The sequence below is a fragment of the Micropterus salmoides genome, unplaced genomic scaffold (genome assembly GCF_014851395.1).
Source record: "Micropterus salmoides isolate LMB-PRFRI ecotype aquatic unplaced genomic scaffold, ASM1485139v1 Ms_hic_scaffold_18, whole genome shotgun sequence".
NCBI classification, from domain to species: domain Eukaryota; kingdom Metazoa; phylum Chordata; class Actinopteri; order Centrarchiformes; family Centrarchidae; genus Micropterus; species Micropterus salmoides.
The window spans coordinates 1,715,489-1,734,413 of record NW_024040928.1 but is presented as its reverse complement, the minus strand read 5'-3'; the positions used below and the strand labels follow the sequence as shown (position 1 = coordinate 1,734,413).

Below are 18,925 nucleotides of genomic sequence, written 5' to 3'. Positions count from 1 at the left end.
TCATCACAGCACGACGTTGGGGGGGTGGGGGGGGACATCCGAGCTGACCCGGAAGAATTTGTGCTTCACTCACATGTGGACGGTATTTTAACGCCAGTGACGGGAACGTGCTTGTGTGTTGTGATTAACCTCAGACAGTGAAGCGCGTGATGAAGCTCACAGTTTGGTTTAATAAAAGTAAACCAGGGCACCTGTTCAGAGACAGCGCGAGCGTGTTTTGGCTGTAGATCGCTCCTCCAGATGCGACTAATTAGACGATGGAAAATTTAGAATTGAGCCTGCCATCACTGAGCACCATATCCAGACATGTTGATAAAAGTCATAACGAACTGAGCCAATATCTGTCAAAACAGGTAAGATGTGTTCATGCCTGGCTTGTATGGAATAAAACAATGTGTTTACAGTTGTTTATTTTCACACTGTGTCTCAAAACGTGTCCTATGTGCAGCATGCAGTGACGTTAATCTTCCTCTCACATGTCAGTAGTCGCTGACTTGATAATAGATCATTTTAGTATACGTTGTGCCTTTCTAATACCTAGGATGTAAATATTATAAAGAAATATTCATTTATGTATGGCGTTTATGTCAATCCAATCCAGTCAGTATTTTAATTGGGACCTTCCTGTTGTGTGATATGTCCTCAGATATGGAGCCAGCGGGACAGGCAGTGTATTCTGGAGTGTTTGGCTCAGCTGCTGATAGAGAAGGATTATACTTTGCTGATTGCTCGGCACCTGCGGCCGCTCGTTCTCGACCTGTTGGAGCGGAATGCAGAGAAGGTGAAAGCTGGTGGCAGGATCAACCATGACCTCCATGAGCGCCTGTGTGTGGCCCTTAGCAAAGTTCTCGGCATCAGTCCTGATGCACAGGCGTAAGTGGGCTCTCTTCAATTTGCAATGTTTGCACACAATAATTTTAAGTCATCAAAGCTTTACAGCTAGTTTATTTCTAAGAATGTATTTCTAAAAGTTTTGTGGTACAAACCAAATACAGTGAACCTGGGGCTCTTGGGGCCCTTTAGGGTCAGCGGTCTTGCTGCAGTTTCCAGCCTGCCATTACCTAATGTGTACAAAGCTGCAGTAGGGCAGTTATTATAGTATTCCAAGAGTATTCATGCACACAATTTATTTTTGCCAGCATCTCAGCAGGCTATGTCCACCCTGCCTAATTTTTTTGCTTTTCTCTATAAGGTTTGCTGCAAGGTACTTCAACAGTGCCCCCCCAGTGTTTCAGAGGCTCTTCTTCACCAGTGAAGAGTCATCAGCTGTTCAGTATGGCCCCAGGCGGATGAAGCTGCGTGACCTCATGGGTGCCACCCTCCGTTTCCTCCAGAGTGATTGTGCCAAGTTTCGAATGCTCTGGGACTGGAGTCCCTGCGTATCACAGCTGCTCACCAGCGATGTCATGGTCCGATGGTATGTACGTGCAGGGTAACATCCTTAAACACAGTTGGTTTCATTTGTGGAAATCCAAAAATAGTAACCTTGATGTCTTTGTGGGTGTCGGTCAGTTTAGGAATGTTTAAAGTTAAGCAGCTGGGTTTATTTCTAAGTCTGTTGGTGTGTTTGCATGTTTCAGCCCATTTACAGCAAATTGACACAACCGTAACTTTACTGCTGACTACTTTCCAAACTACCATCCTTGTTTTTAATTTAAGAAACTATAATATTTTCTGAGTTTTAAGATCTGAAAGTCAAATTTCAGAAACTTGAAACTTGCAGTACAACATTATGTGTACTTCTATTAATTTCAAAGTAATATTTTCATTTTTTGGTAATTTTTTTTTTTCAAATAACTCACATACACAATGATGCTTTGATAGATGTTCACTGTGATGAATTATTTATTAAGTATAGTTACATTTTCTACAATCGGCCTTTTTCACAGGTGTAAATAATACAATTTATTTTGGCTGAATTCCATTTAGCTGCTTCATTTTCAGGGTCCTGGTATTCAATTCAATTCAATGTTATTTATATAGCGCCAAATCACAACAACAGTTATCTCACAGCGCTTTTCATAAAAGAGCAGGTCTAGACCGTACTCCATATTGGTCTTGATAGTTTACTGTACCGTGGTGACTCATTGATTACAGACATACGTTCTTTTGCATAACGTGTGTTGAACAAGCTGCACCTCACCTACAACCATCTAGAGTTTAGGAGCATCTTAGTCAGACCCAAGAATGTGGTGCAAACTGGAAATGGCTTATAACAGCAGCACAAACCCTGATTACTTCATCATATATTAGGATTATCAACACGAGGAATGTGATACTATTACCAGCAGTCACTTAAAATTGTTATTTTTTATTTATTATTATATATTTTTCATCACCCCCATGTTAAAAGTAATCTCTGCATTGCAGCTGCTATGGTAACACAGCATCATGTATCATAAGGTTTGGCTGTTGCACATGTGCATCTGTTTACCTCCTGGATTAACTTGTCGGATTTGGAGAAAGCAGAGAAATGCAAGAGAGGGCACTCACAGCAGCTCAAGTGTTAACATACTGAGGCAAACCGGCTGCAAAGCCACCATCATTGGCATATCTAAATTAAAATTCATTAACCCTAAACCTAAGTTGGTTCAAAAATTAACTTGATTAAAAGTTAAACATTTTTGTTTGTTACAAGCAGTTTATACACTAGGCAGTTTATTACAGAAGCATTTTTTGAAATACTCTTTACATCCCGAAAGCAGTGACTTAAAAATCGGTATCTGTTGCTGTGGCAGGAATATGTAATAACCCCAGCTAATTGGCTGGCCTACCTACCTGTCAACCTGTGTGCACTCTGTTCATGTGTGTTTTGGAGAGTGGGGAGGGAGGGAGGCCTGACTGAGGGACAGACCCTCTATTAATTTTCCTTCCATATCTGTCTGTGTGTTTACATTGAGCTAGAGCTGGATGATATGGCCAAAAATGTTATCACGATAAAAAAGTTTCATATCTTTTCACTATCAATAATTATCACGATAAGTATCAAATCCTTATTTCTTTCGAGTTTAAAGGCTGATTTTTGCTCCTGAGTGAAAGTTGGAAGAAATCTGATGGTTATTTGTGGTTTAAACTTTTCTTTATGTGACAAACAGTGGATCACTTCACAAATCTGAGGTAGAACATTTCAAACAATTATGATAAAATCTTTTGTCAACAAACATGCATGAGTAAAATGAAGCATAAGCTATTTTCAGTCCCTTTTCCTCAACAAAATAAACATCTCATAAAAAAAAGTCCTAATTCGTGTATGATTCAAGTGAATAAAATCAAACATTTATTAAATATTTATTGAACATTAGCTATATTGTTATTAAAAATAATTATATTGTGATAATTATTTTTTATTGTTTTATTGTCCAGCCCTACATTGAGCTGTTACAGCAGCGTTAAAATTGTTGTTTAAAAAGCTGATGAAAGGCATACTACAAGAACATTTACATTTATTCATTTAGCTGACGCTTTTATCCAAAGCGACTTACAATTGCTATACATGTCAGAGGTCACACGCCTCTGGAGCAGCTAGTGGTTAAGTGTCTTGCTCAGGGACACGTTTATGTCTCTCAGTGGATTCGAACCCAGGTCTCTCAAACCAAAGGCATGTGTCTTATCCACTGTTCCATCACCACCCAAATGAAATGTACTGTATTTTCCCATTGTCCCTCACAGGTACACGGCCCATTGTTTAGCGCTGGTCTCTCATATGACTGATAATCAGAAAACCATCTTTCTGAGAAAGGTGCTTTCAAGTGATGAAATCCTGCAAATGAAAATGAAGTATGTACCTTTCCTTTATCTATTGTCATTTGTTTATATATTATCTAGTAGAGTATTAAGGATTTATTTTTTGCAGTGGCACTCTTCAGAGCCTGTAATGGCTGTAACACGGGTCATTTTCAGTATATTTTGTTATGAATGTGATATTAATTTAATATTCTGTTTAATATGAGTTTGTAAATTGACTTATTTATGCAGTGCTTCTCTGGTCTACCGACCACTCAAAGTGCTTTACAGTACTTTCTCTTTGTTCCTTGTTTAGGGCTTTGGAAGAAACTCAACAGCTGGAAGTAGAACAAGCTTTGGTGTTAGCCAATCAAGGCTCTGTCATGTGGCGCCAGGAGAAAGCTAATAAGTTTACCAGGGGCCAGGTGGTATCAGAGGACCTGTCCCAGAATGTTGTGGCAGTCTGTGGTGTTGTCCTACCCAGGATAGTGCCTAGACATGCTGACCAGGTATGTATCCTTTGGTTTTCACATAAAATCGTCTCTGCTGTGGACCTTTTTGGTCTAATGTTGATCTCTATTTGCAGATGAACCAAAAGGATCTGGTGCTGGTGGACTCAACCTGCCGTAATCTGAGAAGACTGGCATTGGCTGTGGCTTCCCAGAAGCCTGTGCTACTTGAGGGCCCTATAGGTTGTGGAAAAACTGCCCTGGTAGAGTTTATGGCTGCTGTCACAGGACATATAAAAGCTACAGAGATCCTCAAGGTCCAGCTTGGGGATCAAACTGACAGCAAGGTGAGGGAGCATGGAATCAATGTAAACTGAAGTGGCACTCCACCTCATCAAGGAGTTCCACTCGGCCTGTGAAAACAGTAAAATAATGTCTGTGGCTCTGGAGGGAACTTTCCAAAGTTAGAACAAAAAAGCCTGTTGATGTCATAGTGATGTCATCAGACTTAGCTCTGCTTTAGCTAACAGTTTAACATGAAGCCTGGATTAGAAACTAGAGATGTGAGGTCTAAAAGAAATGTACGTCAAGGAGGCAGGAATGGGATTATTAAAGACACTGTGGAGTTGCATTATGAGAATTGTAAAGTGTGGCCCTTAATAGGGCCTAATGGTCTGTTTATCTCGCCATTTTTGTCCTTTGACCTTTGTGTGTCCAACTTTATAGACGTTCAATAGTATATCACCGGCATACCCCAGTTAACCAGTAGTTAGATGGAGATGTGAATGTGTTTTGCTTGTTTCACAGATGCTGCTGGGGATGTACCGTTGTACTGATATACCAGGGAAGTTTGTGTGGCAGCCAGGAACGCTGACACAAGCGGTCTCTAAAGGCCAGTGGATCCTCTTAGAAGACATTGACCACGCGCCTCTGGATGTGGTGTGTGAAAACTTGAGAACCTTCTTAGTATTAGACCTGTTTGTTATGAATATACCATGCTGACAAACCAACTGGACTGGGGTGTTCTTTTTCTTTAGATATCTGTGCTCCTGCCTTTGATGGAGAACAAAAAGCTGATGATTCCAGGGCGGGAGGATTGTATCGATGTTGCACCAGGATTTCAGTTCTTTGCCACAAGAAGGTAAGAATGTCATTACATGCTAAAGGTGCATTCATTCAGAGCATTTATATGCACTGTAGTGACATGATTGTTACAAGCTTTTTGGTGGTAACCTGTTTCCTGACTATCTGAATGTGTCAAGATCTTTGTATTTAAAAAAAAAAACCTCTAGGAGCTGACCATGTAGAAGGTGTTTATTCTGTACCTGTTCTAAATAGTCACAGTCGAAGGCAAGGTCAAAAGCCTCTCTTGGCTGCATCTAAAGTTTCACTTTGACTATGGCTTAGATCAAACTAATAGCCAGATTTCATACTTGTTTAAATTCATCCATTGAACAAACCTGTGTACTTCTTCACTATCTTAAGTGTGACTAATTTACAATGAATTCTGGGTGACCTTTTTCAAACCAAAAAACTTGGCAGAGTAAGCAAACTCACCAAACCGCTCCGCTCCATTCACTCCAGCAGAAAATGTTTGCAAGGAAAATGTGCTGGAAATACTTGTGAGTGAGGAGTGCAACAACTTCCAGCTGAATAGCATCTCACAACGAGTGACCACGTCCTCACTGCCATATAATATTTCCAACAGGTTGCACTCTCCAAAAATTGTTAACAAACCACAAGTTATGAACCATTGTTTTCCTTTTTATATCATTTGCTGCCACTGGTCATCAGGTCAGCTGGTTTTACACCATTTGCACCAATGCGGCGTGGCATGGAGGCAATCAATCTACATGCCTGGCCAAACGGTGCATAAAGTGGCCATGAGTGTTTGTCATGGGAAGGTACAAAAGTTTGTTGGACATGTTTATGCTTGTGTGTTGCAGGATGTACTACAGTGGTGGGAGTTGGCACAAACCACAGAGCTCTCACGCGGCGCTGCTGGACAAGTACTGGACCAAACTGCAAATGGGCAACATGACACGAGAAGAGCTGAAGAAGGTGAGCGTTTGCTTTAAAGCCCTGTACGCCTGTAGTCTACCCACACAGGTGTTTTCACTTATGCTGACTAATCATTCATGCAGCACACCTGGACACACCACCGCTCACTGAACAGATCTCTGGCTCACTGCCACAAACAACTGTCTCCACCTGCTGGCATGTAAAGCCGTCTGCTCCCAGCACTGTTTCAAAGACTTCTATTCCTGTCATCATCACGCATAGACCAGTAAACCGAAATGTGCACATCCCACACAGAAATCATAGTAATCTCTTAATGATTAGGACAACTGCACCAACTCCAGCACCTAGAACAAACTCATTTAAAATGGCTCTCTTCAATGTGAGATCACTTTCAAGTAAGACTTTTATCTTAAATGATTTTATCTTGTCTGCAAATCTAGATTTTATGTTTTTAACTGAATCCTGGTTGCAAATGAATGACTATAGCCAGCTATCTGAACTGTGTCCGCCTCAATATGATTGTTTTAGTCAACTGAGGGTCAGTGGTCGTGGTGGTGGGCTAGTGAGCGTGTATAGGAAAAAGTTTAAATGTCATCAAATATGCTGTGATGAATTTAACTCCTTTGAAGTTCTCCCCCCAAAACCACCTGGAGGATTTTTATCAGAACTTCCTGAATTTTTATCTACTCTGGTTTTAAATTATGACAGAATTGTTCTTTGTGGCGATTTTAATATTCATGTTGATGACCCCAACAATGTTAATGCAACTGACTTTTTAAATATGGCCACTTCTTTTAACTTCAAACAACATGTCAAAGGGCAAACACATAACCGTGGTCATACACTGGACTTGGTTTTTACCCCGGGTGTCAGCATTTCCTCTGTGGAATTACTGGACATGACCATATCTGACCACAGATGTATTGTTTTTAGCTGCGATTCGCCTGTTACTCATGCCGCCTCACCAAGCTCCGTGTGTTCTCGCATCTTTAATGAACAAAGTTTTGCGCATTCTGATTCGAGTCTGATTCCAACACCAACAATCTGGTCGATCACTTCAATCATATCTGCTTGTCGTCACTAAATATTACTGCTCCTCTAAAGGTTAGGCCTACGTCTAAAGCTAGTAAGCAACCCTGGATAAATGACAGCATTCTCAGCCTAAAAAGGGAATGCAGGAAAGCAGAGCGCAGATGGAAAAACTCCAGTCTCCAAGTCCATTACCTCAGTCTGAAGGATTTATTAATTAACTACAATAACATGGTTAAGGATGCGAGAACACACTATTTTTCTGAACTCATTACTACACATAAACACAATCCCAGGTTTCTGTTTAAGACTGTGGATCAGCTGGTAAACCCAACCCCTCCTTGTGCCTCAGCTGGAAGTAATGATGACTGTGAATTGTTTTTATCTTATTTTACCAATAAGGTGGTGTCAATTAGAGCCTCTATTACCCCCACTGCCTCTTACTCAGAGGTTCCTCACCAGCAACAACAGAGTTTTAACAAGTTTTATCCCATCGACTTGTCTGAGCTTTTAAAAACAGTATCACAAATGAGTGTCCTCCAGCCCACTTGATGTAATACCTACAAAGTTTTTACTGAAAGTAATGGATTCTGTTGGGCCCCATTTGATCTCTTGGTGACATCCCAGAATTCCCTGTGCAACGCCACCCAACTTCAACCTTACTAGAGATCTAATCAGCCAGAGTAACTGATAACAACGGTGTGGGTGTGCATTTAGTATCGGAGACCATAATAATTCTGGTCTATATGTTTTTCTAATTCAAATTTTTTTACAGTTTTATTTTCTCTGTAAAAATATTATGAGCTCACCCCCTATCACTGTGTGTAGGTGCTCATCAGTAGGTATCCGAACCTGACAGTGGTGTCAGACCGTCTCCTGGACATCTACTGCCAGCTAACTGGAGAGAGACACTCTGATCTGGACACAAGCAGCCTCCAAACCCCTGACCCCGGCCAGCAGCACAAGTCTAAGGATGACAGCTCACCACTGGAGGGGAGAGCCCTGTCACTAAGGTGAGGCCCACCTCACTACTTTTTCTCTTCTCTTTACTTTCCTGTTATCTAGTATTTTAATGACATTTGACAGAGTAAAGTGATGTGTTATCCTAAGTTAGTGATTTCAGCATAAGACATCAACAGATCACGTTGTGCTATTCTTTGCTTTATTCTGAATGGACTTCTTGTGGGACGGGACGCTAGAGCAGCATGTGAGCATCATGTCAAACGAGTTTGGCATCAGCAAACAAGCCCTGCAAAACTGAAAACAGACCTGGAAACGTTTAAGGAGGAAATCACTATCCAAATGAGAAACAAACTGACAGAATTCAAGGAAAACAAAGACCAGAAGCAGAGATAAGAGAGCAAAATGATAGGCTAGGCACCGCTTTGACTCTCATTGAAGAAGTTGAGTTGTGGACCTCTGAAGTAAATTGTACACTGCAGGAAACCGAGACGAGTTTTTGATACATTTGACACAGACTTCCAGGCTTTACCTTCTATATTATTCAAAACTTCACAAGCAGTAAGTCAGTCTATAGTCTGACCAACACAACATTACATAGATTAAACATACACTGTTCCTTCTTGTAGTCCAGGCCTGTGTTAAAATGAAAGTAGGTGATGCATGAATTATTATGAGCAATGGTGGAGAAGAAATATCAAATTCTAATATGAGAAAGATCATTTGAGAGTCAAGTCATGGCATTAAATAATATGATATATCATCAGGTCGGCCTACAGACCACAAGAAAAACTAACTCACCACAGTGTGTTCTACAGTAAGCGCTCAATACAAAACCCACAGTTCAGTCCATCTCAACAAAAACAGTTTGAGGTTCAATTCAAAAGTTGGCCAACGACAATAAAACCAAGTGACGCCTCTCGTGTTTAATAGACAAGTTTAGTAATTCTCCGACAACACCGGAGTTCCCCCCTCCGATGCTGGTCAGCAGCTGTAACTCGGGACAGACTGCACCTCTTTCAGACTTGTGAGTTTTGTTCGAAACGCCGTTTCACAGATGTTTCCTGAGCTGACTGGTGGCTGTGTGTGACGCTGGCGCTGATCGCCACATTACTCTTACCTTACTACACCCGACGATTTCTACCACCAACACCATGTTACCCGCGGGTGGTGGGTGCTACATTCATTCCCTGTGTGACACTAAAGTTCATGTAGTGTCAGCTTCTGTCAAGCTTAAGGCCATTTTACAACAAGAAAGCAAGGTACAGGGTAATTTACCAAGTTGATGCTTCTTCTGCAGACTGTTTTTTTTATCATATCGCAAATGCAATTAATCGTTCAGCCCTAACTCCAGTGAAGGCAAAATTTCAGTTTAGAATTTGCTTTGCTTTGGGGGGTAACGGGTAACTGATCTGTTAGCTTGAAAGAGATTGAAACACAGCTGGGCCCTTTCTTTATGGATGGCTTTTCCCCTTAATACCCTGACCTTGATACCTCTGGGGGGTAAAATTAGGACAATTTACTAATCAATGGTGAACATAAATGCATGGCCCAAAAGCCATTTATGGCTTCTTAAAATTCTTATTTGATATTGCTGTAGAAACTGAGGGCCTATGTATATGTCTAGTTTTAAGAGAAATAATAACCCATCGCAAAGTTGGTGAAAAGTGCGTGGAAGGAAATGTGCTTTTCAATGTGTGGAGGGACCTTCATCCTCTGCGACACACTCTGTTTACACTAGATGCAGGAAGAGAAAAGGGATTGGATACAAAGATGTAAAGTTAAAGTGGATGACATGTCCAATCATGGCGCCATTTACCTGAAGGTTTATTTGAGTTGCAGACGGAAAGATACCATATGGAGATTAAACGTGGGATTATTAAGTCCAACCTGATAGTCAGAGTTATCTGGAGGAAAATAATAATGGGGAGTTGCACCTGCCAGCTGAGGCGTAAAGCCAGAATATTTTAGTGAATTAATGGTTTATTTAGACTAACCCAGATTTGGTGATTGTTGACACAGTGAAAAGACAAAGATTTAATTTGTTTCTGTCCAGTTTGAATGAAGTGTGTGTGTTAGGATGATTTGCAAGGTAAAATTACTGTTTTTCTCAATAGAGCCTGGTGGCCCAAAGCGCCCATTTGTTTGGTATGAGATGCTGGTGCTGTAGTGTGACATTTAGTGTGGGGGATCTAACACACAACTCCTTTTTTAAATATATAAATGGAAAAAGGCATGATGTTGCCAAAATGGACCTGTTGGCTTTGTTCACCTTTGAAGGTGGGATAAGCGATTCTAAATCAGTACCCCCTATTTTTTTTTTTTTTTTTTAACACTGACGCTACAAATGCACATATATTTTGTACAAATTCCGAAATACTTTGAATTTCAACATTTACTGTATGAATTAAAATTAATGACACATAAAGCCACTGATACAACATGAAGACCATCATTCAAAACTAAGGGTGTACACTAGCCGATCCGCACCATGCCCGAGTACGTTTAACCCCCAAAGTCCAGTTTGTTTGACCAGTGTGATTGCTCTGTACCGTGCCCGGAACTGTGCTGTGCGAGAGAGAGCGCTTTTTTCCCAAAAGAGTGATGTAAACTTGCTGGGGCTCGGCTACCTATTAAATTGTAGGGAAACTGTAGTTGCAGTTGGGGAGGACTGACAACAGGCTTGGCCAAATTCTGATTAACTTTAATTTCTCAGATTCACTGGCTTTCTCGCTACTGGTGCTCCCTCCCCTTATTCACTCTCTAGGTCACTCGACCACTGCTGAAGCAAACGAAAGTAATATATTTGATATCTTTTCCAGCATAGACGCATCCATCAAAGCTGGGTACACAAAATAAACCATGCCAGGACACAACTGGGAGAGGACTGCCTCTGCCTGGATAGCGCCTGGTTTAACTGATATTTCAGGCTGGGAAGCACTTTGTAAGCACAAATTAGCCACTGCTGCCTGATGTCAAATTTCAACTACAAATATTCAGTTGCTGCGTTTTATTCTTTGCCATCCCCTGCGGCCTGCCACAGCCTAAACTGACTAGCCACATTTTCACTGCATTTGGTCTGAATTCAGCCTTGTACTACTGTTTTCACAGGCTGCGGAGCACTAACCATCAGAAGTAAACTGACCTTTGTGTAAAATTGTTGGAGTGCCCTTCAATTCTACCTACAAGGCTGTGATTGGTTGACAGTGTTTAATGAACTCCACACCAGACCTATTTGAATCACTGAGGATCTCCAAGATGTGAGGGGTGATTCAGAGGCCGTTTTAAATGCTGTCACAACTTGTAAAAGCAATTTCTTTTTGCACGTACAAACTGTGAATACTCTAGACTAAGACTCTTCAAATGAGTACACCCTAAGACTCCACCCAGAGCTCAAATTTCAAAGTTCAAATGTACCCCGAACACAACAAATGTTGTGTAATAATAAAGAAAAAAGTGAGTTCATTCAAATTGCTAAATTGATTAATTCCACAAAACGCATCACATAAGCAAAGGCATGATGATTGGATGTATCTCACTGCACTGAACTCTTCCTAAGTATTTATGTTCTCAGTCTTATACCCTTTACTTTTGTCAATGAACCAGATCAGTTCAACGCTACAGTTTCTTTCTTTCAAAGTACTGGGGATGCTTCCATGGTCAGTCACTTGTCAACATAATGTATGGGGAAAAAATCAAAGAGGAATGGGACTGCTTCCATCATTTTAGAGACATGCAGGACCACGTGCCATTTACATGATCTAGATATGACAGCCCTTTTTTACATGGCCTCTCTGCACCGTAACTCCCAAATAGCTGCTCTTCAGCAGTCATCATCAATGGGGCCAAACATAGAAAACTTTAGCCCCCCATTACATCTGCCCCACCCCCCAAATCAAAACTACCAGCCAGTCAGCAGTGACAGCCTTCACGACTTTAATTAGCTTTCCACTAGCTGCTGATGTGGTCAATAGGTTATTGATGGGAATGTTCTCTGAACTATGGGCTGGAATCACAGATTCTACAGGTCATTCTGGGGCATGTTTATTCTAGCCTCCTCACTCACTCACTCATCTGCCCTGGTGCTTTTCCATAAGCTTTCACTGTGTTTATCCATAGAAGGTCTGTTGGTGAAGCTTCAGCCATAAAATCAATATGTTGGTAGTTTCCATGCTCTGCACTTCAATAGTACATATGCTTTTCATGGATCAATGTAACTAACCTTATAGCTTGGCCTGCAATGTTTATGTTTGTTGGTCTAGGTAATTAGGGTTTATGCTATTTAAGAAGGTACATGTACTTTAGGTCTACATTCTTGCTTATTTCCAGTGCTCTCAGAAAATTATTCAGGCCTCTTCACCTTTTTCCCATTTTGTTACGTTTTACCCTTTGCTTGAGTTAAAGTAAAGTCCGGGCAGAGACTTGTCCCTAAGCCACTCCTGTGTAGTTTTGATTGGGTGTAGATCCATTACGTTGGCCGTGCCTTGATTCTCTTTCTGGAAGTTTCTCCCATCTTCACACAGGATTTCTGGAGCTCAGCCAGTGACCAACAGGTTCTTAGTCACCTCTCTTACCAAGGCCCTTTCCCACAATTACTCCCCCATTTGGCCAGGCTCTAGGAAGAGGCTGGTTGTTCCAAACTTCTTCACTTTAAGAATTATGGAGCCCACTGTGTTCTTGGGAACCTTCAATGCAGCATAATTGTTCCATCCCCAGATCTGTCCCTCCTGTCAATTAGCTTTATTGGCATGAATGTGTAACAACAATATTGCCAAAGCATCATACAAACTACATAAGAACAATCAGCCCCATACATTTCATTAAACTGAGCTCTGTCTCTGAGCTCTGCAGCACTTTCATGACTTGGTTTTTGCTCTGATATGCGTTGTTAGCTGTAAGACCTTAAACAGAGTCTGCCTTTCAAAATCGTGTCCAGTCAGTTGAATTTACCATAGATGGACTCAAACCAAGGTGTGTAATCTCAATAATGATCAAGAGAAATGAGAGGCATCAAAATTCATACATTACATGCATTTAATGTTTTTCTTTTCTTGATGTGTCTTCATTATGATTCCACAGGGACCTGCTGAAATGGTGTGAGCGGATTAACGTTAACTTTGATAGCACCTCATCAGCCACAGCACAACATGTCTTCCAAGAGGTTCGTGGGTTTGAGTTCTTCGAAAGTAGGAAATCAAGAGAAAAATATCTTCCCCACACAGCTGCCATAAAATGGCATTGAGTTGTCTTAAAGTTGGTACTGCTCAGTCATATTCGACTGATGCCTTTCATGGTCTTTCTCTTTGTCAGGCTCTTGACTGCTTCACAGCCATGCTGTCTCGTCCTGAAAGTCGACTGCGTATGGCAGAGATTATTGGAAGCAAGCTCAACATCTCCAAAGAGAAGGTAATTGTTTTGACAAGCCTATTTTTGCAAAAATGTTGATTTGTAGCTTAGATGCCCCCAACAGCATTGATCTTCTCCCTCTTTTTATATGATAATCTACATTTCGTAAAACAAAACAATGGGATTTTAATTCCTGGCTGCTGTTTGTCTGCAGGCTCAGCACTTCTGCCAGATGTATCAGCCGGGCATCTTACTGACCGAGCTGAAGGCCTCAGTGGGCAGAGTGGCTCTGGATCGAAAGCAGACAGAAGCGGTGCAGCTGAGTGTGTAAGTGGGACATCCTGCCCACCCGCTCCCTTTGACCTCTGTTGACACCATGCATGCATCAGCTCATTCACATATACTGCTAGAACTAAATAGACCCCTGCTGGTAAATTGAATAAACATTGAATTGATTTGAAACTACATTTTAGTAAACAAAGCCATCAAGCTGTGCCCAAATATTCACATGGATTCTTTCCCGAAGTCAATATGAATTGGTGTCAGAAAACAAAGGAGATGTGACTTTTTATTGTAGCATGCAAAAACTGAGGTTAGTGTGCACCACCCCGTGTACCTAGAAGAACTGATGCTGTTTGAAGGCAAATGGTGGTCACCGAATATTGATTTGATTTAGATTTCTTCTGTTCACTCACCTTGCTTTTAGTAAATTGATGAATATAATCCTAAAAATCTTGCACAGTACTCCAGTTTTCAGATTTTTGTACTGGTCAGCCTTTAGTTTCCATGCAGACTACTTCTTTAAAATAGTTGAAAGAAACTCTTTACTGTATCAATAGTAAACACATTTAACGAGTTAAGTTAAGTGGTATAACTTTATTTTTAAAAGCATGTTCAAATAATAAGTATTTTATGGTTGAGGGGGTTAGACTGTGACAACAGTATCTATGTATGTGTTTCTCACTGCCATGGACAGGGCCAACCAGACTTTTGCTGCCACACGTCCTTCTGCTGTGCTGCTGGAACAGCTGAGTGTGTGTGTAGCCAAAGGGGAGCCTGTTCTCCTGGTGGGAGAGACCGGAACTGGAAAGACCTCCGCTGTACAACACCTGGCCAGAGTCACAGGTCTGGCTCTGCCTGTCCACATGTTGAAATGTCCTTGAACCTCAAATAGCTCCTGACTGATATAAAGTGTTTGATAAAAAATCAATCTATAAATCGATGCACCTGGTTTGTCACCTGTACTGATCCAAATGTTCTCTGTTGTTTGTTCAATCCAGGACACAGGTTGCGGGTTGTGAACATGAACCAGCAGAGTGACACTGCTGACCTGCTTGGAGGGTGAGTGGCACACAAATTGTTCCTTAGCAACTTGAACTTAAACACAACATTTTCCATCACTTACAGATTTCCTGTCTTGTTACTTTCAAATATTGTCTGTCATTTTGATGGATAAAACGCTTTGTGTTGCATCAGAGGTACACTCTGTAAAGACAACTGTGTGATTACAAGAAGGGTACCTAATTAAGTACAGTGCAGCTGCTGGTTACATCTCCTATATCCAACCCAGTTGGCTTGAAATTATGCATCTCCCAACTCCAGCATTTTCTGAGTAACAGAATAGGAGTGCAGAGTGGTTCTTTATCATGGCTGGTGGTTGGCAGAAGTTTTATATTGGAATGAAACTCCAGTTTATAACTGTTGTTTTCTGTCTAAAGGTACAAGCCAGTAGACCACAAGCAGATCTTGCTCCCTTTGCGGGAGGCGTTTGAGGACCTGTTCTCCCAGACCTACTCAAGGAAGCAGAACCTCACCTTCCTGGGGCATGTGCAGACCTGCTTCAGGGGCAAGCGCTGGCAGGATCTGCTCAAACTCATGGACCATGTCTGCAAGTCTGCTCTCACTAAGGAGCTGCAGGAGAAATCAAATGGTAGTGCACAGGAAAGGGTACCCATGATAACAGTTAGTGTGCTATTGTAGCACAATAAAAGACTAATATTTCTTGTGTGCCTGTGCAGCTGCCTTACTGCAGGAGCAGTGGGAGGCGTTGGCTTCCAAGCTGAGCCAGACCCAGCAGCAGATCCAAGCCTGCGAGACGGCCATGATCTTTGCCTTTGTGGAGGTAAGGATTTAGGTTCAGTGTCTAGCCAGGGACCTTGGTTGCAAGTCAGCTTGCTCGCTCTCGCTTTCTATGCTGTCAACTGTCAAATGAAGACAAAACTGCTGAAACAACTCATGTACAGGTATGTATTGCCCTGGTGGAGCAGCTCTAACCTCTGTGTTCCTCTGTAGGGAACATTAGCTCAGGCAGTAAAGAAGGGCCACTGGATCCTGCTGGATGAGATAAACCTGGCCTCAGCAGAGACCCTGGAGTGTTTGAGTGGACTGCTGGAGGGCAGCGCAGGGTCTCTGGTTCTGCTGGACCGTGGAGACACTGGTGAGGACTTTTATCACCCATAGGGTTGGGGTTTAATAGCATTTTATTGAATCTGAATCCTGGACCTTGTTTGGTTAGATTGATCAGTGTTCAGCAATTATAACCAGAGATTAAAGCATTTTCTGATTCTAAAATAGTACAGTGACTGACGAGAGGACAATACGTTTGTATCAGATGCAAAGCAAACAAGGAACATAATGTCTCCTGTAATATTAGGCAGCTTAGTGTAGCATTAAGTGTTATCAATCAACCCAGATTATCCCACTGTCCTAGAAAAGTTGTGTTTTTAGGTCTTCGTGGCCATAAAACCCTTCACAAACATTTTACGGACAAATACTGTAATAACATCAGAGTGGACAAACATACAGCAAGTAATGTAACTACTCTTAGCTCAGTTACTGCGGTGGCAAAGCTATCCAAGCTAACCAGCTGGGATCAAATCTCGGAGGTTTTGCCAGCATTGAAAGCCTCAACTTGTTTCACAAAGAGTACTCTTCAGACCTTTTCCTCTTTGCTGGCTCTCCGCCATCTCTCCTTCTGGACAGTGCCTAGAGTCCCCTAATGAGTCCAGCATGTTTGAATGTACAAGTGTTTACAACCCTCTCCCACCGACCCCATGCACAAGCACGCTACCGCCACCTGTTGGCGGATTGGCTGAAATAATGTTGTGTTGCTCGCTCCGAGTTCCATTTACAGAGCCATGGTTGTGTAGGAAAACCAGATTTTTTTCAGAACGCACACAAAACTGCATTTAATAAAAAGTGTATTGGATCAGAATCGCTTACTATCCCTTTAATTAGCTACAGCTTCTATAATCTGCTGCCAGCTGTGTTTTTCATTCAATAAATGAGAAGCTGCTACCTGAATGGTTTGCACACAATTAATAAGAAAGGGCAAGGAAGATTCAATAAGAGATTTGTTCTTAGTTTAGTGAGTCTGGGCTTCTTTATCAACCTGCAACTAGCTATCAGAAGCCAAACCTAACATGTGCGAATGATTATACTTTTGGTGTATTTACAAACACTCCATTTCCTAAACACACACATAAGAGAGAAATTAGAGTGTGGTCACACTGTGGCGTCTCAAAGATAAGCAGAAACTGCAGTGTAGAAACAAAACTGCAGCAAATCTGCTTATCCTCATTATAGTGTTTAATGCACCACTGTGTTTCCACCAACACCAAATAATTTAAGAGGCATCCAACTTTTTGGACCAGACACTTAATGTGACCTTCAAAAGATCAAAGTGGTTAACCTAGATTTGTCACTGTCATTTGAATCAAATGTACATTTAGCCGTTTAGCATTGTTTTCTATTATGTATGCCTAGGATTGTTGCCAAATTCTTTGTGTTTTTTGATCACAGAGCCTCTGATCCGCCACCCAGACTTCCGGCTCTTTGCCTGCATGAACCCGGCTACTGATGTGGGGAAGAGAAACCTGCCCCTGGGCCTCAGGAACAGGTGAGTGTGTGCAGAGGTGAATGAAAAGTGAAACTTCTTGCTATACTAGGCTATTCTTTTCTTTTAGTTAGTTGAAATTACAGACACACAGCGCACATTAACGATTCACGATGTTACAGACAGAAAGAAGTACCTCAACACAGAAATGAAACATTTCACCCTTTATTAGACGTAAATGCTCTGTATTTGTGTAGCGCCTTTCTAGTCTTTTCAACCACTCAAAGCGCTTTTTACACTACATCTGCATTCACCAGTCAAACACATTCATACACGGGCGGAACAGCCGCCAGGGGCAATTTGGGGTTCAGTATCTTGCCCAAGGACACTTCGACACGCAACCAGGGGGAGCCAGGGATTGACCTTCCGATTAACGACCAACGCGCTCTACCTCCTGAGCCACAGCCGGGAGCTGCATCCCTGACAATGTCAGGGGAAATCATTTTTGTCATAGTTGTTGCTGTCACAGTCAGTCTTAAACCTGTAAACCTTCTGTGTGTGTGTGTGTGTGTGTGTGTGTGTGTGTGTGTGTCCCCAGGTTTACAGAGCTGTATGTGGATGAGCTGGAGAGTGAGGGAGACCTGCAGATTCTGGTTTCAGACTACCTCAAATGTTTGAATCCACACAGGAACGTCATCAGTGGCATCATAAGGTTAGCCTTTACATGTTTAGCAGGTGAAATCAAGTTACCACTGCTCCAGACAGTACTGATAACAACCAGAAGTGGCAAGACGGTAACAGACAGTTGTACTAATGTTGGTATCTGGTAGGAGCAGGTTTGTTTATGAGCTAAATAAACAAATATTGAAGCTGTTTTAGAAATATCAATAAAGCTGTTGATATTATAATAAATATTAATAAATACAGGGCACCACCCTGGAATAAGGGACCGATAATCAAATGAGAAAACAGTCCCACAAGGGCCCCTTTCACCCACCTATAAATGCAATAAATAGACACTATCTTCTCGATCAGAACGGTGTGAGCCATACCTTGTGAATAACGTTTTCCTTCGAGATCCAAAAGTGTGTTCAGTAAACACAGAACAAAGATTAAACCCCCCAAAAAAACTGTCTGCTCTCAAACAGTGAGTAGACGAGTTTTCAGTGCTGCTCATGCAGCAGTAGAGGCCATGCAGCTGCTGATGTGTTCTTCCTTTAAGGCCTGGTGATGTCCTAGCTGCCTCTCCGGGGTTTCCTGTACTTTGAGGGCTTGGCCGATAGAAAAAAAGTTTTAGTTTTAGTGTGAACTTAAAAGGCACACTTTGTTACAGGCTTTTTGGGTTCCATGCAGGCCGCCTTGTTAGGCTTGTTGCCTGTGTGTAGGCCACTTCTTTGTTTCCAGAAAGTGAGGTTCTGACACTAAAAATCCACCTTGAATGTGCAGCTTGTTGGGACTGCATATAGTCTGACAGGCACTAGTCAATGCTGAGTAGTCAGTATGTTTTTGGGTTTAAAAAAAGTACTTAATCTGTATTTTTATTGATTTCACTTGTTTGCTA

The 18,925-nt window shown here is 41.7% G+C and overlaps 1 protein-coding gene across 2 annotated transcripts in view; it reads left to right on the top strand.

Moving 5' to 3' along the window:
• The first annotated feature begins 58 nt into the window (after positions 1 to 58).
• Positions 59 to 18,925, top strand: part of mdn1 (midasin AAA ATPase 1) — a 69,649-nt gene continuing 50,782 nt past the window's right edge. The window contains exons 1-20 of one of the 2 annotated variants that reach the window (XM_038726454.1): positions 59 to 353; positions 647 to 873; positions 1,193 to 1,417; positions 3,670 to 3,777; positions 4,040 to 4,232; positions 4,310 to 4,519; positions 4,980 to 5,111; positions 5,210 to 5,313; positions 6,119 to 6,233; positions 8,052 to 8,236; positions 13,263 to 13,344; positions 13,494 to 13,589; positions 13,744 to 13,856; positions 14,506 to 14,654; positions 14,810 to 14,870; positions 15,248 to 15,459; positions 15,548 to 15,651; positions 15,822 to 15,966; positions 17,331 to 17,427; positions 17,963 to 18,076. In XM_038726454.1, the coding sequence (XP_038582382.1) occupies positions 258 to 353; positions 647 to 873; positions 1,193 to 1,417; positions 3,670 to 3,777; positions 4,040 to 4,232; positions 4,310 to 4,519; positions 4,980 to 5,111; positions 5,210 to 5,313; positions 6,119 to 6,233; positions 8,052 to 8,236; positions 13,263 to 13,344; positions 13,494 to 13,589; positions 13,744 to 13,856; positions 14,506 to 14,654; positions 14,810 to 14,870; positions 15,248 to 15,459; positions 15,548 to 15,651; positions 15,822 to 15,966; positions 17,331 to 17,427; positions 17,963 to 18,076 (2,768 nt within the window). In that variant the 5' untranslated portion in view covers positions 59 to 257. The remainder of the gene's footprint in view (positions 354 to 646; positions 874 to 1,192; positions 1,418 to 3,669; positions 3,778 to 4,039; positions 4,233 to 4,309; positions 4,520 to 4,979; positions 5,112 to 5,209; positions 5,314 to 6,118; positions 6,234 to 8,051; positions 8,237 to 13,262; positions 13,345 to 13,493; positions 13,590 to 13,743; positions 13,857 to 14,505; positions 14,655 to 14,809; positions 14,871 to 15,247; positions 15,460 to 15,547; positions 15,652 to 15,821; positions 15,967 to 17,330; positions 17,428 to 17,962; positions 18,077 to 18,925) is intronic. The other variant, XM_038726455.1, reaches the window with a different exon arrangement.